Genomic DNA, 24,838 nt, shown 5'->3' with positions numbered 1-24,838 from the left:
TCATGGAGTAAAACTGACATAGAAATTACATTTACAGCACGGGACTTTATTGGGGCACAGTTTTACACAACTAGAACATCATTACAGAGCGCACTTAATTGCATTTAAAAAAGAAACTCACATCGTTACCCTCTACAAATTGTGGTAGTATGAGCGTGTGAAGCATGTCGGTACACTCTCCTCCACTCTGCTGCGCCTTAGGACACCCCCGACAAAAGCGATATCCTCGGGACGCAGGGGAGGGAGAGAGAGAGGCTGGTGTGTGTAAGTATGAAGCATTTTACTTCAGACCAAACTTTTTCTTGTAGAACGGATTGATCGGGCTGGGAATGAGGTTCGGCTTGAGCAGGCTCTTGGAAGGCTTTTTGGCCGAGTCGAACGGTAGCTGGGGCGAACTTTTCACCTGCTTGATGTGCTCCACCAGATCCTGGGCGACGTTTTTGTTCAGCGCAATCTTAACCCGCTTTCTGGCCGGCGTAACCGGTTCCTCTCCATCGTCTGTCGCGGCTCCGGACGCAACCCGCTTGCCAAGGTTTACCTTTGCCGCTGCCTTCGGTGGCTTTTCCAGCCTGGCGGTAATCGGTGTCATTTTGCGCGCGGGTATGAAATACTCCTCCTCGCCCTCCTGCAGCGGTTCCGACCATTCGTCCTTCGTTTCGAACGGTTTGCTGTCGGGTTTTGGTGCGGTCGGTTTGACCTTGCCCTGTTGCTTCTTTTTGCCGCTCGCTGTGGGTGTTGTTACATCGCTCTCGGCTGTCGCCTCGATCGTCGTTTGTACAGGTGCTGGCTTAAGCTTCTTCGCTTTACTGCTGGCAACTTCCGCCGGTACCTCCGGTTGCACGATTGGCACGAGCAGTGGGACGGCGTCCGTTTCTGCATCGGCCGGAGCTTTATTCTTTTTCTTCTTCAGCCGCTCCTTCAACAGTTTCATCTTTTCTTCCCTTTTCCGCTCCAGCAGCTCCAGCTTGGCCTGTTTCCGTGCCATCGCTGGGTTCATTTTCGTCGGCCTAACTCGTCGCTTTTTCTTAGTCTTCTCCGTTGCCGGGGTTGCAACGTTTTCGGACTGTTCTTCCTGTGCACCGTCTTGCTCATCTGCCGCTTCACCATTTTCACCGGAAGCATGCTCACCTTCCTCATCATCATCATCATCATCACCATCAGCAGCAGCATTGGCTTTCGCTTTCGCCTTTGCCTTTGCCTCCTGTTTTTCGCGCAGCAGCTTTTTCGCGTGTCGGCGCTCCTTCCGCAGCTCCTTTAAGCTTTTCCGCTTCTCACCGACCAGGTCGGAGCGATACTTTTCCAGCTCCATCACCTGCTCGTCAAGGTCCACGTGGTAGTCCTTTGGGTTGATGCTCGGAATGCGCTTCACGCCGATCGGGAACACACCGTCGGCGAACTTTTTGAACTGCTTCACCAGCTGCAGCGCCCGCTTCTTGCCCTTCGTCTTCACGAACGATTTGTAGCGATACGTTTCGAACAGTTCGATGATTTCCTGCGGATCGAACTCAATCTGGGGAACGTCCACGCTCACACGGCCGGCACGAGGATCTAGCACCCTTTCTTCCTCCGCTCCATCCTCGTCTCGCTCTGCTTCGTCCGCTTCGGTTTGCTCCTCCTCCCCTTCCTCTAACTGCTGAGTTTCCTCTTCACCTTCCTCTGCTGCTTCTCCACCATCCGCATCTTCTTCACCCTCCTCCTCCTCGTTTTCCACCACAAAATCTACATTTTCAATGTTGCCCGTGACAAAGTTGTGACTTTTCCACATTTCAAACTTCTCCTGAAACTCCTGCCCCAGCTCGGACTGCTGCATCAGGGCGTGGAAGATGTTCTTCTTGATCGAAGCGCTCACCGAGCCGTCGTCCGTTTTGAGCAGCGCCTGTACGAACACCTCCAGTATCTGCGTTACCGCCTCCTTCGGGATGTCCCCGTTCGTCACCTTGGCCAGCTCGTTCAGGAACAGATCGTTGAAATGGTTCATCAGCCCGTACGAGACGACGTCGCGGTTCAGTATGGTTTCGTCGATCGTTTGCTTGAAGCGCTCCACGTGCTCCTTCTGCCAGCCGGCTTCGTGCAGCGCAAACATGGCCTGCCGCGTTACCCGTCGGACCAGCTGCAAATCGAGAAGCGATGCGTTGATTAGTGAACACCCTTCGGGAAGGAATCGCGCACCCGTTCCGTTCCGTATGCTTACCATCATGAACTTGTCTAACCGCCAACGGTCAATACCGAACCACTCGTTGCCCATGGTGACGAGGAACGCCTTGAAGAACTGCATCGCTACCGGAACGTCATGGTCAAAGCACCGCACCAGCGAACCGAGCGACTCGGCCAGCTCCTCCTGCACCAGCGGCTTGTCCGACATCCACATACAATAGAACAGCCCCTTCCAGAGCCGCATAAAGTCCAAATCGCTAAAAACTGAGCCGGAAATGGATCATTGTTGCTAAATTCCTCACGACTCTTCCGAGATCGCTAACAGGATACTTACCGAACGTGCTCTGGCTGCGTGTGGTTAGCCAGGTCTTTAGATTCTTCAGCACCCTGCGCCGCATCGTAGCATCATTACCGGCAAGTGTCCGTGCGAACTTGATCTCCTGCGCAATGATTGCCCGTTTGCTGGCGGGCTTCCCGTCGTCCTCCATCATCGGTATTGCCGACGTTCCTTCCGCGTCCGCGGTGTCCTCTTTGACTACCATGCTTTGGCCTGGCACCACCAAGCACCAGCGCTAGCGACGTTGTTGACGCGTGAACACGTGCGTTCGCTGCAGGGTCCCCTCTTGGCGGCGTGCAGAACGACTACAACCCTAGCCCGGGGGGGAAGGATCGTTGCAAACACTTGATCCCGGTGCAACACGGTCTGCTGATTGCGGAGGGACGCTTTTGGAGAAGGTTTTCGATCACTTACTGTTCTTTTTGTTGGAAATTTATGTTCCTTGTTAGGAGCAGGATATTTTCATGCCTACCTTTCACAGTGGGATCGCACACGGTCTAGGCAAATGATAAGCAGATGACGTTTCTTGAACTGACATTGCGAATCCCGGTGCGCGAAATGTGACGTAAAAAATATCGTATTTTGTGTGTTTCTATTACGTTTCAATTTGACTATATTTACGATTTTATACATACTTTTAAATTAACTTATCGATATTTTATGTTGAATTAATGAAACCTGTCTTTTAACATTTTAAATTTCCTGTTCAAAGTTCGATATTCGGTTCGGAGACCTTCACACTAATTGTTAATTGGGTAGAACTGTCAGATGGGTTTGTTTTGGTTACTGTTTTGAAATATGCTTCCTATTCGGTTATTTAGCGGAGGATGAATAAATCATACAAAACACGGTAAGCGTAAAGAATTATGTGACAAAAAAAAACCCAACAAACTCTACCTTTTGTTCCGTCCCATCCTTTGCGAACTATCAAACAGACCCGGGGCCAGCGATGGATGGTGGCTTTGCGTGCTGGTGCCAGCTTGCTACGCGGCCACCGTTTGGCGACCTTATCAGCGCGCCTACGACCAACACCTGCCACGAGATTACAAGCGCACGGTAATCGTGACCTTTGGACTGCTGCTCCAGTCACTAGTCATCCGCGGAACCGTGCAATCCCGATGGAACCGTCGGCAGGCGGTTCTGCTCACGCTGGCCGCTGTTGTCCCCCTCAGCTGGGGGTTGTTTTTAGTGTGCCTGAAGGAGAATGTTGCATTCGGGGGTGTGAGCGCACTGCTGCCAATCGCGCTGTACGATAAGCTTTACCACACCGTCCTTCGAACGATACCAAAGAGCTTCAGCTATGGGGAGGCTTGCGTCGTGGTGCAAGGTTTCGTTGCGTTTGCCTACTGCGCTTTGCTGCAGTTGCCGCTGGCAACGCTTTTGCGACCCGATGCCGTGTACACGGAAATGCAAACGATCTACTGTATCCTGCAGGTGAGCAGCGATGGTTCGTGGTAAAACCGGTGTTAACTCTTAATTTTTCTTTTCAGATCGGTTTGGTGGGAATTTTTCTTCTCGCGTGCGCAACATACTACTGCACATGGCTGCGCAAAACCATTCCCTTTTGGTTCGCACTGGCCGTAACGACCGTTCTGGTGGCTTTATGTCCGATCGGCAAACTGCCGGCCATTACCCGGTTGGTACTGTTTCTCGTAGCCGATGGACAAACGATGATCACGACTGGGATGTATCTGGCACTGTTGCTGCTGACGGTGTCTTTCGTCATGTGGCAGTTCAACTATGGCCGCCGCACGACAACGGCCACGCGGAAAGTGTTCCACCTGCTCATCGTTCTCGTGTACGGACCGGGGCTTTGGTATCAGTGCCGATTGCTCTACCTTGCCAGTGGGCTAATGTTGGCCGTACTGATCGTGCTAGAGGTAAGGTATAGCACCACACTAGATTGCTTTACGATTTTCTCATCACCCGTTCGGCTGCAGATGGCTCGCCTAATACAGCTAGCACCGGTGGCAAGCGTACTGAACACGGCGGTGCAGCTGTTCATCGACGAAAAGGATGCCGGTGCGATTGCCCTTACACCGATCTACCTGCTGGTGGGATGCTCGTTGCCATTCTGGCTCCATCCAGCACCGTGCGACTTGACCAACTCGGGCGGACTGCAAATGCTCACCCTTTCGGCGGGTGTGCTATCGATCGGGATCGGTGATACGGCAGCCAGTGTGGCGGGATACCACTTCGGCCGGCACAAGTGGCATGGTAAGGATGATGATGATGGGTATCTCTCAGCCCGACACTGTCAATAATGCTTGGTTATTGCTTTCCCAGCTAGAACGAATAAATCCGTTGAAGGAACGGTTGCCTCGGTACTGCTGCAAGCGCTGGCCATCGGGGCACTGTACCACGTGAGCGTGATACAGCTGACGGTTAGCCGGGCCGCGTACGCCGGCATTGCCGTGCTAGTGAACGCTCTCGTCGAGTCGCGGACGGACCAGATCGACAATTTGGTGCTGCCGCTCGTCACCTACCTGATACTTGTTAGCTCCTGCTGACGATCGATCGCTGGTGCCTTGATTAAATTATTTTCCTTTAATAAGACACACACAAACACAAGGGAGGGTTCATGGATTGCATGATCGTCTAAAAGTTTTAATCTCTTCCAAATTGATATACTCTAAACCTCTACTCTACCGCTAGCTCCGTGTAATTGCTGAGTGTGTAGTGTAGTATCGCACAATGCCTAGGCCCTGGAACGTTCGTGATTAGTCGTTTGTGTACATCCGCCGAACTTTACGCCACTCATTTCGCCCATCGTTCGTCCTCCCCGCGAGCCATCCGGATCAGCGGGTTCGTTATGCACGAGACCGCATCCTTCACCGTGTGGTAGATGATGTTCTTGATCTGCAGCTTGTCCTCGTGGTTCGAGTGCGTCCCGCTCAGGTGCCGGAACTCGTTCGTCAGCTTCAGACAGTGGGAGACGTTCTCCGGCGACACGAAATCCTCCGCCACCTTGATGCAGTTGTGCAGGTTGCGCACCTGGTGGGGCGCACCGGCCGGTATGAATATGGCATCGCCGGCGCACTGCACGATCGCGTACCCCTCCACGTGGTACTCCTGCTGCAGCCGCTTGCGCAGGTTGCGATCGAGGTACCACTTCTGGTCGTGGATCGGGTCGTGGTTCGGCTTGATCGTGCCGCCCCGCTCCAGCTCGATCCGGTTGAGCAGGGCGCGTATCTTGTCCGCGTCCTGCGCGTGATAGATGTGCCACAGTGCCCCGGGCAGCTCCTTCCGCTCCCGTACCCGCTGGCGCGTCAGATAGTCGCAATCCTCCGAGTCGATCAGCTCGACGATCTTCTCGTTGTACCGGGCGCTCGGTACGTCCCGCGGTACGCCCACGTACACCATCACGTTGACCGCGTCGGAAATGTCCAGGTGCAGGTTGGTGGTGCCCTTGGTCGGATGCAGCGCCGACCCGTACGCACTGTACATCTTCGGTCCGAGATCGGGCCGCACGAAGAAGCTGCTCAGCCGGCTGGCCAAATTCAGGCGACCCTCGCGCCGCGTGTACTCGGCCAGCGGGAGCGACTTCATGAGATCGTAGAACCGGGTCGGCATCATTTCGGCAAAATCGTCCCCGGGCGGCCAATCCTTCAGCTTCAGCATCATCGGCCGCTCGCGCTCGTCCAGCAGCCGCTCGCTCAGCTCCTCGAAGCCCTCCCAAAACACGCGCATCGGATGGCCGCGCACTATCTTGCCGTTGAGGCAGTTGATCAGATCGTTCACCTGGTCGCCAAAGTCGCGCCCGAACGAGCCCGGCAGCCACAGGTCCATGTTCATCTTGCTCGAGACGGCCGACACCATCACGGGCTGGCCCCGTTCCCACTGCTCGTGGAACACGCGATAGTTGTGCACGTCGAGCGGGTCGAGCAACCGCAGCAGCCGCCCATTGCAGAGCCAATCGTGGGCCACGTCCGGGTAGAGCGTTTTCGACTGCACGAGGTTCATCCTACGCTCGCTCTTGTTGCGGTACCGGGCAGCTCCCTCCTTCATGCTGCGATTGTAGTCCACGGTCGCGCGGTCGTTCACCAGATCGTCGCTACCGTTTTGTCCTTTCAGGAAGATAAACTCGTCGAGAAACTCGGCCACAAACTGCTTCGCCCGCTCGCGCTGTATGCTGACACACTCGACGAAATCGTTCAGCTGGTGCCGCGTGCTCACCATGTGCGGCTGCAGGAGCGGGAAAATGCTCTTGTCCGTTTTCACCACCTGCTTGATGATCATGGTGACCGTTTTTTCGTCCACCGTAGGGGACGGTTTAAACCGATCCTCCTCGCTGTAAGGTACCGGAAGCGTTTGGGGCACCTCCTTGGTGCCATTGTCATTCGCCGTCCCGTTCCCATTAGCTGCGGGCACAGCACATTCCGTCTTCAGTGGCACATTGCCTGAGCCCTCCTGACTCCCGTTGGACGTCCGATTGTTTACCAATCTGTTTGGCTCTTGCTTCACATTGGGCACACCACCACCACCACCCTGATGTTCGGTCTCACTTTCCGTAACGAAACTTTCATTGCTGTTAGTGCCCAGAACAACGCCCTCATCGTCCGGGCTGTCCGTCAACATTTTGTCACCATCCTGTTCGTGTTCCGCCTTAACCGGTGCCTTCGAAACGGCCGTAGCCTTGTACAGCCGCTCATCGAAATGGTCACCGGCGGCATGAATCTCCCGCTCGAAACCATCAAAGCTGTAGCTTTGCTTTTCCTTGGCAGCCTCATTGGCCTCTTCCTGCCCGCTGCACGATGATGGCCACGCGTTTTGCTGCTCCCGACACTCCCGATATTGCTGCATAAACACGATCCGACATTCGTACGGATCGCTTTCTTCGTTTTTCAAACCGTCCACCACTTTCCCATTGCTACCACCCATCGTCATCTGCTCGATTTGCTTTATCGTAACGGACACCTCTCCACCGGTAAATTCAAGCGCCCCGCCAGCTTCATCCGGCATGAGCGGGTAAATGAATTTCAGCTGATCCATTATCTTTCTCAGCGGCGGTTCCCTCGTTAGCGGACAGTCACAGTTGAGCGGGATTTCCAGCAGCGCACAGATACCGTGCATCTGGCGGACCAGCGTGTACAGACATTTGCTCGGGATGATTTGCGTCAGCATCAGTCGGGTCTGGTCGTGCGGTTCCTTGGTGGCACTGCACAGCAACCAGCCGTTCGCGTCCTTGTCCTTGGCTGACGAGTCCGCCGTTATAATACCATTTTTGCGACACTAAAGCGAGGAAGAAGAATGGGGTGGTTAATGGTTGAAGGAGCGCAATGTGAATGGCTCTCTATTAGGTACCTTGTAGCAGTCGATGCACACGACAAACCCGCACGTTGAACAGACCCAATGGTGATTGAACAGCGTCGTCTGGCAAACGTCACACATCTCCCGCACACCCTGCACCGCCTGCTTCCAGGCTATGGTTTTATCTGAAGCGGAATTTGTGGCAAAAACGGAACATAAGAAACGGGCCAACTTAATGAGCACCAACCGAACCGAAACTGCCTACCTTCGGCCATGTGCTCATAGTACGCTTCCTTCTCCTGGTGGAACAGTTCGCAAAACTTGTAGCCCACCTGGCCGAGCAGAAATTTGGACTTCTCCACCGACAGATCGGCTGGCACTTTCTGCAAATTGGAGCTCCACAGGCTGGTATCCGCCTCCTTCGCGTCCCAAATCGGGTCGGCAAACCCGTACACCTCCAGCTGTCCCGAATCATTGTACCTGGAGAGATGTAGATAATGGAAAAGCCCGGCTCGCATTACGATTGAAAGCTCCCTTCCATTTGCCCCGCCCATACGTACCTGAGCTTGCGGAACGCAATAAACCGACAAAAGATGATGGATGCATTCCGCGACCGTACCGCAGCAGAGCGGCCACACTCCCGGCAGCGGGGCAACCGGGAGGCCACCTTGTAGCAGGGCCCGTTCTGCAGGAACGCTTCCGTCGGGCGCTTCGGTCGCGGGTTCGATCGGCGCCGCTTGTTCGGATCGGTATCCTTCGGTGGGTTTTTCCGCTTCATGGCTTGGATTTTTTGGTACAGCAGCTGCTCGTACTCCAGCTTCGTCATGGTGGAGGGCGACGAAGCAATGAAGGGCCGCTGCAGATGGTCATACGTTGCCGGCGATTGTGCTGGGGTGACTAGGGGGGAAACAACATTATTGTAAATTAACATTCGCTTTACCGCTGAATGGGGTGAAAATACGCACTTGTCTTTGCCGGGTGATAGCTTTGGGTGGCCATTGCTAACGGTGTGCTGTTGGCTGCCGAAGGTACTACCGTATGCGCTGAGCTCGGCTGAATGCGTTCCGGCGGTTGATTCGTTTGCGTTTGAACGCTCGCCGCGGCCTTGTTTGTTTGCAGCATTACTTGCGCTAGCAGATGCTGCAAATTGTACTTTTGCAGTTGCTCCCCTATACGAAAGAAAAAGGGACAGATTGTTGATTAGGCACAATAAAATAATGTTCAATTGTTTCCAGTGCGTTTACTCACATAACGCTGGATTGGCATTGAAAGCCGATGGCACTGCCGATACTTTTTGTACTCTCTTCTTGGTGTCGTTTGCTGCCGTGCCCGGACGCGTAACGGTCGCTAGCTGGTTTAGCGATTCCTGCGCGGTGGTGGTAAGGGTCGCCTGAAGTCTTTCCTTGGTGGTTGGATTTAAAAAGCCTGCCGGTTTTAACTGTTCCTTTGTAGTGGTAGCTACGCTGGCAGGAAGACATTCCTTTTTTTTCGGTTTTATAACAATGGCGTTGGGTTGGTTTAACGATTCACGCGGGCTACTGGTGGTGGATGTCGTTGCAAGAAGACTTTCCTTCGTTTTCGGATTCATAGCGATAGTGGGCTGTATAAGCGGTCCCGTTGCGCTGGTTAATGTAGCACCTCCAGGGAGAATTTCCTTTGTCTTGCGATTCATATAGACAGCGGATTGCATAAGCAGTCCCGTTGCGCTGGTTAATGTAGCACCTCCAGAAAGAATTTCTTTCGTCTTGGGATTCATACCGACAGCGAATGGTTTAAGGTGTTTCGGTGCGCTGGTTAAAGCAGCTCCTCCTGGAAGAATTTCCTTCGTCTTGGGATTCATACCGACGGCAGATTGTTTAAGCGGTTCCGGGGCACTGGACGATGTAGCTCCCAGAGGACTTGCCTTCTTCTTCGGAAGCATTACGACTGCGGGCTGATTAATCGATTCCTGTGCGCTGGGTAGTGATGCTCCAAGAAGACATTCCTTCATCTTCGGATGCATTTCGACTGCGGACTGAGTAATCGATTCCTGCGTGCTGGTTGATGCTTCAAGAGGACTCGCCTTCGTCTTCGGATGCATTACGACTGCGGGCTGAGCAATCGATTCCTGTGCGCTGGATAATGATGCTCCAAGAGGACTTTCTTTTGTCTTCCGATCCATACCGACTGCAGGTTGTTTTAGCAGTTCCAATGCGCTGGTTGATGTAGCTCCTAGAGGACTTTCCTTTGTCTTCGGAAGCATTACGACTGCGGGCTGATTAATCGATTCCTGTGTGCTGGGTAGTGATGCTCCAAGAAGACTTTCCTTCATCTTCGGATGCATTACGACTGCGGGCTGAGCAATCGATTCCTGTGCGCTGGATAATGATGCTCCAAGAGGACTTTCTTTTGTCTTCCGATCCATACCGACTGCAGGTTGTTTTAGCAGTTCCAATGCGCTGGTTGATGTAGCTCCTAGAGGACTTTCCTTTGTCTTCGGAAGCATTACGACTGCGGGCTGATTAATCGATTCCTGTGTGCTGGGTAGTGATGCTCCAAGAAGACTTTCCTTCATCTTCGGATGCATTACGACTGCGGGCTTAATAATCGATTCCTGCGCGCTGGATAATGATGCTCCAAGAGGGCTTTCTTTAGTCTTTCGATCCATACCGACAGCAGGTTGTTTTAGCAGTTCCAATGCGCTGGTTGATGTAGCTCCTAGAGGACTTTCCTTTGTCTTCGGAAGCATTACGACTGCGGGCTGATTAATCGATTCCTGTGCGCTGGGTAGTGATGCTCCAAGAAGACTTTCCTTCATCTTCGGATGCATTACGACTGCGAGCTGAATAATCGATGCCTGCGTGCTTGTTGATGCTTCAAGAGGACTCGCCTTCGACTTCGGATTCATATCGACAGTGGATAGTTTAGGCGGTTCCGGTGCGCTGGATAATGATGCTTCAAGAGGACTTTCTTTTGTCTTCGTATCCATAGCCACAGCGGGTTGTTGAAGCAGTTCCAATGCGCTGGTTGATGTAGCTCCTCCAGGAAGAATTTCTTTCGTCTTCAGATTCATACCGACAGCGGATTGTTTAAGCGGCTCCGGTGCGCAGGATAATGATGCTCTACGAAGACTTTCCTTCATCTTCGGATGCATAACGACTGCGGGCTGATTAATCGATCCCTGCGTGCTGGTTGATGCTTCAAGAGGACTCGCCTTCGTCTTCGGATGCGTTACGACTGCGGGTTGATTAATCGATTCCTGTGCGCTGGATAATGATGCTCCAAAAAGACATTCTTTTAAGGCTGGCTTCGCAATGCTGCCTGCTTGTGTGGGCGAATCCAGTGTGCTGCTGGTAGATGCCGTAGCAAGACCACTTTCCTTCGCGTTCGCTTTCGTAAGGCCAGGTGATTGTTTTTGTGGTTCTTTTTTAATGCCACTAAGGCTGGCAAGAAGTTTTTCCTTAGTGGCCGGATTTATAGAGGAAGTAGGCTGTTTGAGCAGATTCCGCGAGCCCGGGTATGCAGTCCCAGCAAGACATTCTTTTAAGCTTTGATTCGTGGTTGCCAGTGAACGTTCCTTCGTTGCTGACTGCTTTAGCGGTGCCCGCGTGCTGCTGATGGTTGCAGCTGCAACAGGACTTTCCTTTAAGCTTTGCTTCATACTGGACGCAGCTGACGTGATGCTGGACGTAGCTGCTCGAAGGCTTTCCTCGGTGCTCGGACTATCGTGGGCAATTGTCCGATTTAACTCCGGACTGCTGATGGATGTGTTGGCGGGAAAAGCGGGAACAGGAACCACCTTAACCAAATTGCCACCGCTACCGCTGTCATGCTTCGTGTCCAAGTTGAGCGCCTCAATCTGGCTCTGTCCTTTGGGTACCAGATTGGAGGTAACGCTTGGGGCGGTGCTTGTCGTTTGCGTAAACGTTGCGCTCGGTGCCTCCATAGGAAAGCTGTGAGCGGGCGGCGGTTCGTTAATGTACTCTACAGTAACCTTCTCACTGGCGGACAGAATCCGATGGCCGGTGCGTCCCAGCCTGGGGCTGTACTGTTTCGGTGGTGGGTGCTGTTGCTGTAGCGTCGTAGGGCCGACATCGGGCGCACCGTACACGTGCGGCGGGGCAGGTGGCTTTACCTTCGGCTTAATTATGGCAAGCATCATATTGGGATCATATCGCGGCTTCTGCTGCAGCTGTATGCGTTTGTAGATTTCTTGCTGCGTTTTTGCATGGTCAGTTGTCTGTTGTTGTAGCAAAATCGCTGCTGGATTGGTCGACCCGATGGGCGTGTTGCCACTGTTTGCCTCAGGCGACAGAATCGCTAACGTGTGCAACTGTTTCGGGTAAGCGCTCGATTGCTGAGTTTGCTGCTGCGTTGCGGTTTCCAGGGCCGGTTTGCTAGCTGGTATTATGACAGGTACCACATTCGAGCGTTTCGTTCCATCCGAGAGCCCTATGCCGTTGAGAAGTATTGCTCCGCACGGTGTCATATGAGGCATTGGCGTGGCCGGCAGCTCGCGTGGCGTTATATTGTAAACCGTCGTTATGTATTCGTCCTGAAAAGTACACCAAATGTTTTATCAAGCTGGGCGAGCCAAACCTTTATCGTCTATGATTCGCTCACCTTTTTGCTGGAGGACGATGATGGAGTCGGTTCTGAGGCGGTTGTAGATGGTACGGTCTTTGGCGATACGGAACGTGATGGATCCATCTGCACAATCCGATTGCGGAAATTCTGTTCCAGCATATCTTGGTACACCTGCTCATAGGTTCTTGCTGTTGCGGCTGGGTTCGGTCCGGTCGTTTGGGAAGCGGATGCTGATGCCATGCCGGAACCGTTTGGAGTCGTTGCTGCTGAGCGCGAATCGGACGGTACACTGGCGGCGGGTAATGGGCCATCGACTCCGGAAGATAATCGGTTTGGATACATTTCCCAGTGACGTTGAACCTCGCTATGCATGTATGGCTATTGAGGGGTGGGGGAAACACAGAGGTAGAAACGGATCACAGCCACTGCTGCTACGCTTCGGACGATGCACATCAACTTACCTTGTCTTCCGCTGCCATCTCGCGCTAACTTTATCTACACTGTGGTTTGTTTACACTTTGGAGCTTAAACTAGACGATTGCCACACAGCGTGAGGACTGAAAATAACTTTTTTTTTATGGAATACTGACCATTTTTGTAGCGATACGAGATGCAAATCTTCTACCACACTTTTGTTTATAAGCTTCAACCATTATGTGAGACGTCAGAAAAGTCAATCGATGCAACTGCAGCATTCTAAAGGGTGTGTGTGTATGTACGTGTGTGTGCATTCCTGATTGCATCAACAAGCGATAGGACAGCAATTGTTATCGAAGATGCTTAAGGTATGAATGCAAAAAGAGAGAGAGAGAGAAAAAAAAACACCCGTTTAATTTATTGTCTAAAACAGAAGGTAGAAGGCATTGTTGCCATTTTTTAGCGCAGTACGTGAGCATTATTTTGCTCTTGATGGCGACCTTTTCGAGGTTGATACATGACCTTCAAAAACGGCACCAACCACTATCCAAATCTTGGCCATCTGTCAAACGGCGCCTCACCGTCAAACGAAGGTGTTTTTTTTCGCAACATTATCAGCTGTATTTTGGCCTGTGCCGCGTTGTAAGCTACAGGAAAATAGTGAAACATTAGCGAAATTGGCCTCAAACTGGGGGAAACGCTAGCATCTCGATAGGGTTTAAAAATGACTAAAACACGCTTCAACACGTACGATGTGGTGTGCTCGGTGACGGAGCTACAGAAGTGAGTATTGGTAGCTGAGCAGCTGTTGATATGATTTCACAACAACCCAACATGATTCATGCAACCGTTTGTTGCTTCCCCATTTTTCCCCGCTTCCCCGCGTTTGTAGGCTGATTGGCATGCGAGTGAATCAAATCTACGACATCGACAACAAAACGTATCTGATCCGGTTGGCCCGGAACGAGGAGAAGGTGGTGCTGCTGCTCGAGTCGGGCCTGCGCTTTCACACCACCAGCTTCGAGTGGCCGAAGAATGTGGCCCCGTCCGGCTTTACGATGAAGATGCGCAAGCATCTGAAAAATAAGCGGCTCGAAAGCCTGCAGCAGCTGGGCGTGGACCGTATCGTGGACTTTCAGTTCGGCACGGGCGAAGCGGCCTACCACATCATACTGGAGCTGTACGACCGGGGCAACATCCTGCTGACGGACTGCGACCTGCGCATCCTCAACATACTGCGCCCGCACGTGGAGGGCGAAGAGTTGCGGTTTGCGGTGCGCGAAAAGTACCCCAAGGACCGGGCCAAGCAGGACAATGGGCCGCCGTCGATGGAGCAGATCAAGGAAGCGATCCAGAAGGCACAGCCGGGCGACACGCTGCGTACCGCGCTGAACCCGATCCTCGAGTACGGTGCGTCGGTGATCGATCACGTGCTACATAGGCAGGGTCTGTTCGGGTGCCGCATCGGGGGCGAGCTGCCGAACGATCCCGCCCTGCCGAAGAAGGTGAAGAAGAAGCAGAAAAACATTGCGAAAGAGTTTGCGAAGGTGTTCGACATGGAGACGGACCTGGGCCCGTTGATGAGCGCCATCAACGAGGCGGAAACCATGCTGCGGGAGGCGCAAAAGCACCCCTCCCCCGGGTACATCATACAGAAGAAGGAGGTGAAGCCGACGAAGCAGGGCGACGAGGAGGAGTATTACTTCACCAACCTGGAGTACCAGCCGTACATGTACAACCAGTACCAGGGCGAACCGTTCAAGGCGTTCGATTCGTTCACGACCGCGGTCGATGAGTTTTACTCCTCGCTGGAAAGCCAAAAGATCGATCTAAAGGCTTTCGCCCAGGAGCGGGAAGCGCTGAAGAAGCTGTCGAACGTCAAGACGGACCACGCCAAGCGTATCGAGGAGCTGACGAAGGCACAGCTGGAGGATCGCAAGAGGGCGGAGCTGATCACGCGCAATCAGGACCTGGTCGATAAGGCGCTACTCGCGGTGCAGAGTGCGCTGGCAGCACAGATGTCGTGGACCGACATACAGGATCTGGTGAAGGCGGCCCAGGCAAACAAGGATCCGGTGGCGTCCTGCATTCGGCAGCTGAAGCTCGAGATTAACCACATCTCGCTGCACCTTACCGATCCGTACGCGTCGCTGGACGAGCAGGCTAGCGACGAGGAGGAGGAGGAGGACAGCGAGCGGGAAGACGATGAGGCAAAGCTGGTGCCGATGGTTGTCGATGTTGATCTGGCCCTATCGGCGTTTGCCAATGCGAGACGGTACTACGACCAGCGCCGCTTTGCGGCTCGCAAGGAACAGAAAACGATCGAGTCCAGCTCGAAGGCGTTGAAAAACGCGGAACGCAAAACGATACAGACGCTGAAGGACGTTCGCACGCAGACGACCATATCGAAGGTGCGCAAGGTGTACTGGTTCGAGAAGTTCTACTGGTTTGTCAGCTCGGAAAACTACCTGGTGATCGGCGGGCGGGACCAGCAGCAGAACGAGCTGATTGTGAAGCGATACATGCGGCCGACCGACATCTACGTGCATGCCGAAATTCAGGGCGCATCGAGCGTTATAATCAAAAACCCGGCCGGGGGCGAGATTCCGCCGAAAACGCTGCTCGAGGCAGGCACTATGGCCATCTCGTACAGTGTGGCCTGGGACGCGAAGGTGGTGACGAGTGCGTACTGGGTGCACAGCGAGCAGGTGAGCAAGACGGCCCCGACTGGAGAATATCTGACGACCGGTAGCTTTATGATACGGGGGCGCAAAAACTTCCTACCCCCATGCCATTTGGTGTTGGGCCTGTCGTTTCTGTTTAAGCTCGAGGACAGCTCGGTCGAGCGGCATCGGGGTGAGCGGCGGGTGCGCACATTTGACGACGAATCGGTCATTAGCAAGGATGAGGTACGGTCGGAAATATCGGAGCAGGAGGCGGAGCAAGAGATCAAGCTAGAGGATGATGAATCGGATCAGGATGATGAGCAAGAACCGTCCCAATCGCAGACCGAACCGAAGCAAGAGGCAGACACTCTGCCCGGGCAGGTTAACAAGCTGTCCATCGCAAAGAAAGAAAAGCCAGTGGAAAAGAGCTCGAGCGAGCCATTGCCAGAGCCGGCGGAGGAAGAGGAAGATAACGATTTGCCCCAGTTCCCGGACACACACATCAAGGTAGAGCATGACACTGGCAAGGTGTCGGTGCGGGCGGATCCCATGCTGCAGCGGCTAACGTCCGAGCCGGACCCGGACTCGGTGATTTTCCTCGGCGACGACAAGCCGTACATAATTCAACCGTCGGCACCGCGCAAAAAGCAGATCTCGAAGAGCAAGCAAAAGGCAAAGGACCAGAAAGAGAAAGAGCAGAAGGCGAAGGAAAAACAGGCCGCTCCCGCGAAAGCAGCAGAGGAGCAGCAGAAGCCCGGCCAGCTGAAGCGTGGCCAGAAGGCAAAGATGCGTAAAATCAAGGAAAAGTATAAGGACCAGGACGACGACGATCGGAAGCTGATAATGGAGATCCTGAAGTCGGCCGGCAATCGCAAGCAGGACGAGGGCACGAAGGACGACGCCGATCAGCGGCAGGACGGGGCGGGCGGTGGTAAGGGTGGCGGTGGCGTGGGCAAGCGTACGCCCCGCTTGAAGCCGGGCGAGTTCGAGGAGCTGGGTGACGATACGCCGGCCGCGGCCGATTTGGACATGCTCGATACGCTGACCGGGCAGCCGGTGGAGGAGGACGAGCTGCTGTTCGCCATTCCGGTGGTAGCGCCGTACCAGTCGCTGCACAACTACAAGTACAAGGTGAAGCTAACGCCCGGTACCGGCAAGCGGGGCAAGGCAAGTAAGATGGCGTTGCAAATATTCCTGAAGGACAAGCAGTGTACGGCTCGGGAGAAGGATCTGCTGAAAGCGGTAAAGGACGAGGTGCTGGCTAGAAATATCCCGGGCAAGGTGAAACTGTCTGCGCCCCAGATGCAGAAGGCGGTCCGGAAATAGGCGGCACGGGGTGGGAAGGATAGGGGTTGGTATCGTTACGTTTCGCTCAATAAAATGTTACTCTTTCAGTGCAAAATTATGAGAATGATGAGGTTCATTCGTGAAAAGAAAAGCATTGTGAAACATATTTGCAACAGCTGCTTTAAAAATGTAAGTGATATTTAATGCAATGCTTCAATCAGAATGGTTTATGTCCTCAGCGAAACATTTTTGGTCCAATGTACGTGCACCATCCTCGAAACTGTCCTACTGTTATACTGCAAACGCACACTCGTGCAAATTCTCTCGCATATTCTCTCATCGACAAATTTCCTCTCCCGCTCGCGATGTGTTATCCTTTGCGAGCGGACAACAACAGTTTCCGCTGTGTGGAAACGAAAACACCTTCATAATGCAGGGTTCGTCGCTTAGTGTATAACAGATTTGTTGCAATATTTTGACACTGCTACGGACAATAGAGTTTAAACAACTTACAAAATACGTGCCAATTTGTACAAACCTTCAAAGGAATAAATATAAAGCATTAAAATATAAAGAACTGCGCAGGAGATCGGCTCACAGTGCCATTCAATCGATAATTGATTTTAAATGTTTAGAGAAAATGTGCCTACCACCCCTGCCCGCATTTGTGCTGGTAGAGGCATGCCAATTTTCGCTGAGACAGAGCGAGCGAGTTCCCTTGCAAGTGGTTTGCGTGTACTGCCACAAACCAATCCCTGCCCGAGCGTGTACGACCACACAGGGATATTCGCTTTGGTGGTGATACGCGCAGCGTGTGTGTACACACAGTGTCGAAATACGTTCAGGAACTGTATAAACTGTAAAAGCGACCCGATAAAAGAACTGATGCAGCACAAACGCTGACAAAGGGTATTGGCTAGTGATAAAAGAAAGTAAGAGCATAACGGAAGGATGGCTTTGTGAAGCGACACGCTTGCTTTGTCATAACACGACAGGCACGGTCCTTGCTGCGATGGGCGTTCCGTCGTGTGTAGCAAAAGTGATGGAAATCGTATCCATTCCTAGCGTTTGATGTGTTTTTTGTGTGTGTGTGTGTGTCCCCAAGTGTGCTGTACATTTACCCGTGTCCGTGCTGCGAAACTAGCCCTTTGGAGGTTGGATGGTTTAGTTCGACGTCAGAAACCCCTATGCAAAGGGAACAACCCTTCTCTGGGTGGGTGTTTCGAGGCGCACCAAAGAGCGCCTGACAGTGAACTTGGTGGTGCCGTGGTTAGGTTTCTTGCAGCTTGCTCAGCTACCGCAAAAAGGAAAATCATGTCGCCCCTGGACGGCAAACGGGGAGCATAACGCGTATTGCGAACCGTTCGAAAACCCGTACGCCCGCCGTACCACCATAATGGTGCCCCAGAAAATGTCAAAATTTTCATACATAAAATATCGATCGCGAACCGTTTGCATGTGTTGTTGAAGGCTCGGATATACGCTCGTCCTGCACCGTCGCCCGTGCGCCGCGCCTCCATCATGGTCGTCGTCTCCGTGTTGACGGCAGCGAGAGAAAAACCCATGCGCACACAGTCGGGAACGACAACAGAACACACACACCAGCAAACATCGACAGCAGCAGCAGCAGCAACAGCAGTGGTGTGTGCCCGTCCAGCAAACAAAACGTCAGTAGACAAGGACGAGGTGAAACTGCAACCGTTCGTAGTTGGAAGGAATTGGTCGCACGGTGGTGGTTGTTACGGGCGGTAGAAAATGAACGAATGTTCAAGCGTTGCTGGATTTAAGAAAAAGTTCGATTTTTAAAGGTCATATTTTGAAACGTAGAACAAATCGTTGCCACTTACCCATTTTAGTACACGTCCCTCTGTGTGTGTGTGTGTGTGTGTCCGCTGCTGTCTGCGAGGATTTGCCATATTCAGTTACTCACGCGAAAACAATATCCTGGAAGATTTATTGCGGCGTTGGCAACGCCAATGAACCCATCAAACGGGATGTAAATTACCGAACACTACCACACCGATGTCTCCGAATACCACGGGGCACCGAACGGGTCTACCACTACCAGTGTGCAGTGTTTCGGAAAACCAAGAAAAAAATCGCACACACACATACACGCCCGCATGTACACGGTGTGTGCCGGTGTGTGCGTGCTAAACAAACCTTCCAAATTTACCTGCAATACCAACCAAAGCGAATACAGGCATATACCGTCGTCCGTCGCCAACGTTGATGTCGTCGATGACAACAGGCGCTCCCCGATGTCCGAAGTGTCTGAAGTGAGGCAAACTGAAGCGGAAAGCCACCATTATTCGACGGTGTTGCGAGAAAAACGACGAAAACAGCGGAACGGGTACCACAGAAAACCTCGCAGAGGGTGTATGTGGTGGAAAAGTGCACACAACAATCGCAATAAATCTTGAAGGCAAATGGAAAACATCCTGAAGCTCGAATCGTAACGCCACCGCCGCACAAAATGCATCGTTTGGTGAGAGGGCGTTTTTGTGTAGTTCTCCGCTTGGGATTATTTGCAAATGGCGAGTGAATGTGGCGAGGTAGTGGGGATTTTGTCGCAGCTTCCAATAGTGTACAAAAAAGGGAAATTGACTGTTGAATATTTCATAACCTCGTTTCTAAGCGCCTCGTCAGGGAAGCTGTGAATGTGATGCTAATCGCCTCCCCCCCCCCTTTTGCAGGCAATCGAAAACGGACTGGTCACGGTAGCAGTGCGTGTGCGTTGTTCTCTTCGCGAGTGTTTTAACGCGATGGAGACGCCCGGTCGTGCACGAACGATTGCTTGGCCGGTCGCGTGGGCAATATATGTATGTTCACACCGTATTACGATGGTGTGCACACTATGAGTTTGATAAAAGAAGCAGGCACATGATGGGATTTGATGGGATAAGCGGGTGCATTTTTCGTTGATTTAATATTATTTTAAATTAATAAATGTATATTTTTTTACAGCATCTGAAACAGTGAAACAGTGGTACGGTATGGCACCGGTTGCTGCCATCAAATAAAAGTTCTCGTTGCAAGCAAAACGTGTTCCAAGCAGGCGGGGAAAAATGTGTTCAAGCGAGCGGCGCAGTGGGTTTAGAGCATTCGGAAGTGCGTCTGTGTGCGGGGCTGCTTAAATCGTGAAGGATAAATATGAGGTTGATGGTGGTGATGGTGATGGTAGTGTGTTTCGTGAGTGATCATTGTGCACGTCGCTAGGACCGTTGGATTAAAGCGCAGAGGGGCGTACCGCTTCTTTCGAGAGCCGCCTTACCGTAGTGCCAATGCCGGTGGGAAATGTTTCATACTATCACAGAAGAAAGTATTCCCCTCAGGCTCCACCGGATCACCAGTGAGTATTAGTAGTAGGAGTTTTAATTTAATCATTTCCTGTTGGTTTGTTTTGAAACTGTACTGCATGCTTCATGGCTTCATTTGTAGCCTTAATGTTATAAATTGCTCCTTCTGAGAGTGTTTATCCCTTCCAAGAATATTTCCTCCCATTCGCAGTGTCACGTTTCGGCATGGCGCGTGGCAAGCATTTGTTGCGCCCTCGTTTGAATGTCCTTCCCAAACAAATGACCTCCAGCACCTGCCATTACTTATTTATGCACTGTGTTTTATTTGCCGCTCCGCCTCCCCCGTTTCGACCAACAGGTCCCCCCAGACCGACGTTCCTCGAACCATAGGCTCCTGAGCTGCGGCCTTCGGGCCTCAAGTGCTTTGAAAGTCAAATTATACAGACCATCCAAATCATGATTGATGAATGACAAAAAAAAAACAAGCTGCCCACCGTTTCTTGCCTTGTAGCGTTCTGTGCCGACCGGTTCAAAAAAAAAACCTTGGACGGGCATGTGAGTGGAAATTGGTGATTTATTTATCAGTGCGGGATTGAAACTGGAAAGCCGGCGGGAAACGTATACCGCTTACCGCAATTATTACGAGTAGCAACTCATCATTCGTCGGTTCGTTGGAGTTTTACAAAAACGAAGGATCACTGGCAAACGAAACACCGTTTTGTGTTTGTGTGTTCACCCGGCCCGATCCCTACCCCGTCTGCAAACGGGTGCAAAAGAAACGAAAAAGTAAAAAAAAACAAACACATTTTTAATGAAATGTGGCTTTGCACTCGAACAGTTCAATAGTCCGTGCGGAGCGGCGAGTTAACTGTGGCGGGAGCGTTTTATGGTTCTGCCATTATTTCTGCTGCTGCTGCTGCTGTTGCTGGCGGCACCGGGCGAACCGTGAAATATGTTGTTATCTTCGCAGTAATGCTCGTGTGTTGTGCTCTTTGGTGCTCCCTTTCCTGTACGGTGTGTGGGTGCTTATTCGGTCGTTTATTTCTTCATTGCTCAGCGTGTCCATGCCACTGTATGCCGCTGACATGCAGCCATAATTAATTGCCGGGGCCGGGGATTCGTTCCGCATGTGGCATGGCATGGCATGCCGGGCTGGAGGTTCCGAATTTTAATCCCCGTCACACAGTGCAGTTGGTTCCTGCTAATGTTGCTGATATGTCAACTTTTCACGGTATGCGTCTGACAATGGGGGTAGAATTTACAGCACAGTAAACCAGCCAGACGTTCCGTACAGTGATGGTATGATACATTTCAAAACAAGCTTCACAATTCCACCTAAACTCGAAAGCTTTCAAGCAGCGCTGGCTAAAAGTGATTCGCCGCCGTGACCCGCGCACGTTGCTCCATGGCCAACTAGTCGTCGATTCGTCGAACTGCACCGCTCGAAGGGTACACGACGCTTCGCCCAATGTTCGCTTCCACGCAAAAGCTTGCGCGCACGGGTGGGTCGAGCGTTTGTTTGCTGTGCTTTATGCCGCAAGGACAAACAATGTTTTTGTTTCCTGCGCAAATGCGTTGTCATCCGGAAGGGAGTGTGTTTTTTTTCTTCTTCTGTTGTTGCCGTACATAACCTCACCACACAGCATGGGCCGTTGGGTGGGTTAGAAAATAATTCCTTATTACTCGTTGCGAAGGTTGCCCTCAGCTCCTTCCAGTAGAGCCTTTCTACTACACGGAAGTTGTGCACACACACACACACACACACACACACACACACACACACACACACACACACACACACACACACACACTCATGATTAACGAGCGGGTCGCAAAAGCAATAGCTTTAAGTGGCACACGATGACGAACCGAAATTCGCTGGCACGGTTGTTGTGCTCCCTGGCGTGATGGCGTGATTAGTACGTGTACCGAGGGGCAACCCCGATCTGGGTCGTTATCGGCGCGCTCGGTCGCAGCAGTTTTGCTGCTGGCTAACTTGGCCACACTTTCCCCTCTGGTGCCCCTCTCTTTCTCTCTGTGTGTGTGTGTGCAGTTTGGTAAATGATGACTTTTCTTTCTGCTCGTTAAAGCGCTCGGCAGCTCGGTGGTGCGCACGTACACATCGATCTGGGGGGCGGGGGGATCGAGTGGGTGGTGGACGCGTGCGTGCGATGCCGAGGGTGGAATTTCATTTGCATGGAATGTATTTATGTAAATATCTGTAAACAACGCATTCCTGCCATTGTGTAATCGAAATGTGCGCCTCCGGGCACGCCATGTTGTACGCCCGGTGTGTGCGTGTTTGAGTTGCACACGGGCGCGCGGACGCTCTCGCGTTATGATGAATGTTTTGCAGAAGTTTAAGGTGAAGGTTGCACAAAGTGGAGCGAAGCTTTAAGCGTTGATCAATGCGGGAGAAGCTTAACAGTTTAGTAGTTTGGAGTTGCATAAAAATGGTGTACAAAGATAGCTCGAACCAAGCGGTTTTTGTTGTTAATTATGGTTAAAAACGGGCACCTCTCTTACGGCGTTTAACAATGTCTCATTAAGCGATTGCCGTGTTGATGGGTTGTTTTTCCATGCACGAAAACAACCAAACACACACGTTGACCCACATACACACTAGCGAGTACACTGCCTACCTTCCGCCAGCCCGGCGGAGGGCGCAGATTTTGTCCTTCGTAATCCGTCGCATATTAACTTTTGGATAACTTTCCCCCCCCCCCCCCCCTCAAAGCTGCAGTCGAGCAGCGGCGTCCTTCGCTCGCTTTATCATCGTTGTTTCCTATTTTTTTTTATTGCCCTCCATTGGGAAAACAGACAGCAGGAGCAGCTGGGTCAGAGGTACGGGGTGAGCTTAAGCGGCAGCATACGGTACCGGGGCGGTGGTGTAAGTATGTGTTTGATTTATGCTGAGCTCTTTGGAGGCTGTGCGCGGCTGCAGGCTGCCGGCTGGACTCGTGCTGCAGCTTGTTCGGTGCAGGCTTGGGCCGAAGTTTTAAAGACCCTTACATACACACACATATACACATACACACACAAAACAACTGCCGATACTCTTGTACCAGCGGAAGTGGCGGCCGAGACGCAAACTCTTCGGGTTGAAGGGAGGAGCTCGTGTGTGAGGGTTTGGGGATACCGTAGGCTACCGTAAAGGGGTTTATTATGCATGAAAATGTCCCTGGGACTCTCGTAAACATGGGCCATGGTGGGGAAGAATGGAGAAACAGTGTGCTGATTCAGTTGGACCATAATTTATGCACCAGTCTCCTTTTTCCCCCGTACCACCTCCCCTCGTTCAGTGTGTTACAGTTCCCAGAAGATCGGAATACATGTATACTGCCCGTGGTATAATGCCCCGTGTGTGTGTGTGTGTGTGTGGGGTGTTTTTTGTGTCCATCTTCTCCAACCCACTCTAACATCCACTCTACACCCCCCCAAGCTTTCTCATCAACCGACACCGAGCTGCCGTTGCAGCTAAAGTGCTTTTCCATTCCCGATGCTGCAACAGCGTGTCAGCTGTTTCGGTGCAGCAGCAGCGGTGGAAAATGTAGAAAAGCTGCTCAGCACGGATGAGTCATTGTCCTATTTTGTGTTGGTTGTTAAATTGGTCGTGAATGTGTGTGTGTGTGTGTTTTTTTTATTCTGGGGAACCTATGAAACGGGGGAGCGATGGCGGGATATGGCGCACGATGGTAGCAGGTCTTTTGACGGCAATCACACCATGAGTGGGGCACATTTCTTTGATGTTCCGGAGTGTGTTTATCAGCAAGGGAGCAGTCATGTTGGGCAAAGAAAGAAAAAAGAAAAAAGAAAAACACACACATACACACACACACACACACACACACACACACACACACACACATTTTAGCCGGGAAATCTCTCGAAGCAGCTCGAAACTCGAAAACCATCATCTGCGGGCGTGTTTTAGGAAGTCATTTGGAAGTCGTCATTTTCGGGTCATTGTGAGATGAAGCTCGTGGACGTGTTTCTTTGCATGAAAGGTATGATCAGCCCTGGGATACATTATCTTTTATGAAATTGAATTCAGGGGTTCATATTTTGCTTGGTAATGATGCAGGCAATTGTGTGTGCTGCTGGTGCATTGGCAGCAGCTGAAGGCGTTTTTTTTTATTTGAATTCATTTGATTTGAATTACAGTATGACCTCACTGGTTGGCAGAAGATAGCGAGACGACCAGTGGATTCTCACTCATTCGTTCGGTTGTTGATGATAGACCGCGAGTGTGATGAGCGAAAATGATACTGAAAAATATTGCACTGAAAGCTGCTATGAAGAAGTTTATTGCAAGGGCTATGCTTCATAGCTCAATAGCATGCCGCTGTATCTTTCTGTCAAAGCTACCTTGTTGATTGCCTTGAAAGTGCCAACTACTGGAAAACCTACAACCAGTGCTGCAAAATGTCACTATCAATGTCTTAAAAAATTCTGATTGAAACAAAATCCATATCAGCATCACGTACTCAATTGTGATAATCAGAGGTGATACTAAGAACGATTGGTGTGACTAATACATGCTCATGACATGTTTGCGACCATCGCTTGGTCAGTCACTATATCACGATCTTTTTGCTGTGATTAATTTTGCAAAATATCACTGACATAGTCATGACAAATTCTCGTTGAAACAAAATCATCTCAGCATCACTAGCTTTACTGCGAAGATCAGAGATGAGCCTCAAACAGTTGGTGCGACCATCGCATGCTTGGTGACATTGTGTGCAACCAACTCGTGTTCAATCACTTGGCCGCGACATTTTCAGTCGGTGATCATCGCGATGGTCACGGGAGATATGCATTGCGTGCGAGTGGTTCCAAGACACAAAATGAGCATGTTT

At 51.7% G+C, this 24,838-nt stretch overlaps 5 protein-coding genes across 8 annotated transcripts in view; 3 read left to right on the top strand and 2 right to left on the bottom strand.

Moving 5' to 3' along the window:
* Positions 1-25: 25 nt before the first annotated feature.
* LOC120953238 (ribosomal RNA processing protein 1 homolog) lies at positions 26-3,046 on the bottom strand. The gene is made up of 4 exons (XM_040373014.2): positions 2,964-3,046; positions 2,489-2,877; positions 2,192-2,418; positions 26-2,110 (listed from the first exon to the last, which is right to left on the bottom strand). The coding sequence occupies exons 2-4, from the start codon at positions 2,694-2,696 to the stop codon at positions 281-283; spliced, it is 2,265 nt and encodes a 754-aa protein (XP_040228948.2). The 5' UTR covers positions 2,697-2,877; positions 2,964-3,046; the 3' UTR covers positions 26-280.
* A 185-nt stretch (positions 3,047-3,231) lies between these two features.
* Positions 3,232-5,082, top strand: LOC120952776 (dolichol kinase). The gene is made up of 5 exons (XM_040372269.2): positions 3,232-3,341; positions 3,427-3,925; positions 3,982-4,371; positions 4,432-4,708; positions 4,778-5,082. The coding sequence occupies exons 1-5, from the start codon at positions 3,319-3,321 to the stop codon at positions 4,999-5,001; spliced, it is 1,413 nt and encodes a 470-aa protein (XP_040228203.2). The 5' UTR covers positions 3,232-3,318; the 3' UTR covers positions 5,002-5,082.
* Positions 5,070-13,081, bottom strand: LOC120952772 (mucin-12). Of its 2 annotated transcripts, XM_040372259.2 has the most exons (9): positions 12,898-13,081; positions 12,769-12,837; positions 12,344-12,685; positions 8,990-12,275; positions 8,707-8,910; positions 8,302-8,638; positions 8,007-8,221; positions 7,796-7,926; positions 5,070-7,723 (listed from the first exon to the last, which is right to left on the bottom strand). In XM_040372259.2, the coding sequence occupies exons 2-9, from the start codon at positions 12,784-12,786 to the stop codon at positions 5,249-5,251; spliced, it is 7,008 nt and encodes a 2,335-aa protein (XP_040228193.2). In that variant the 5' UTR covers positions 12,787-12,837; positions 12,898-13,081; the 3' UTR covers positions 5,070-5,248. The 2 variants fall into 2 exon arrangements, with proteins under 2 accessions (XP_040228193.2, XP_049462581.1); XM_049606624.1 differs by having other exon boundaries at positions 12,769-13,081.
* A 244-nt stretch (positions 13,082-13,325) lies between these two features.
* On the top strand, positions 13,326-16,795 carry LOC120952773 (ribosome quality control complex subunit NEMF homolog). The gene is made up of 2 exons (XM_040372260.2): positions 13,326-13,507; positions 13,617-16,795. The coding sequence occupies exons 1-2, from the start codon at positions 13,449-13,451 to the stop codon at positions 16,714-16,716; spliced, it is 3,159 nt and encodes a 1,052-aa protein (XP_040228194.2). The 5' UTR covers positions 13,326-13,448; the 3' UTR covers positions 16,717-16,795.
* A 517-nt stretch (positions 16,796-17,312) lies between these two features.
* Positions 17,313-24,838, top strand: part of LOC120952774 (uncharacterized) — a 38,467-nt gene continuing 30,941 nt past the window's right edge. The window contains exons 1-2 of one of the 3 annotated variants that reach the window (XM_040372262.2): positions 17,313-17,609; positions 19,645-20,029. In XM_040372262.2, coding sequence (XP_040228196.2) covers positions 19,962-20,029 — 68 coding nt within the window. In that variant the 5' untranslated portion in view covers positions 17,313-17,609; positions 19,645-19,961. The other 2 variants (XM_049606628.1, XM_040372263.2) reach the window with 2 other exon arrangements.

This window comes from Anopheles coluzzii, chromosome 2, assembly GCF_943734685.1.
Source record: "Anopheles coluzzii chromosome 2, AcolN3, whole genome shotgun sequence".
Taxonomy (NCBI): Eukaryota; Metazoa; Arthropoda; class Insecta; order Diptera; family Culicidae; genus Anopheles; species Anopheles coluzzii.
The sequence above is the reverse complement of the archived record's forward strand: the minus strand, read 5'-3'. Positions and strand labels throughout refer to the sequence as shown.

Bases quoted from the DNA above. Each gene is read 5' to 3' on its own strand.
- LOC120952773 (XM_040372260.2), top strand. From the start codon at position 13,449: ATGACTAAAACACGCTTCAACACGTACGATGTGGTGTGCTCGGTGACG. The intron at 13,508-13,616 runs GTGAGTATTGGT...CCGCGTTTGTAG, and splicing joins TCGGTGACGGAGCTACAGAA to GCTGATTGGCATGCGAGTGA.
- LOC120952776 (XM_040372269.2), top strand. From the start codon at position 3,319: ATGAATAAATCATACAAAACACG. The intron at 3,342-3,426 runs GTAAGCGTAAAG...ACTATCAAACAG, and splicing joins AATAAATCATACAAAACACG to ACCCGGGGCCAGCGATGGAT. The intron at 3,926-3,981 runs GTGAGCAGCGAT...TTTTCTTTTCAG, and splicing joins CGATCTACTGTATCCTGCAG to ATCGGTTTGGTGGGAATTTT.
- LOC120953238 (XM_040373014.2), bottom strand. From the start codon at position 2,696: ATGGTAGTCAAAGAGGACACCGCGGACGCGGAAGGAACGTCGGCAATA. The intron at 2,419-2,488 runs GTAAGTATCCTG...TTTCCGGCTCAG, and splicing joins ACGCAGCCAGAGCACGTTCG to TTTTTAGCGATTTGGACTTT. The intron at 2,111-2,191 runs GTAAGCATACGG...CTCGATTTGCAG, and splicing joins GGTTAGACAAGTTCATGATG to CTGGTCCGACGGGTAACGCG.
- LOC120952772 (XM_049606624.1), bottom strand. The intron at 12,276-12,343 runs GTGAGCGAATCA...TGTACTTTTCAG, and splicing joins CATCGTCCTCCAGCAAAAAG to GACGAATACATAACGACGGT. The intron at 8,222-8,301 runs GTACGTATGGGC...ACATCTCTCCAG, and splicing joins ATTGCGTTCCGCAAGCTCAG to GTACAATGATTCGGGACAGC.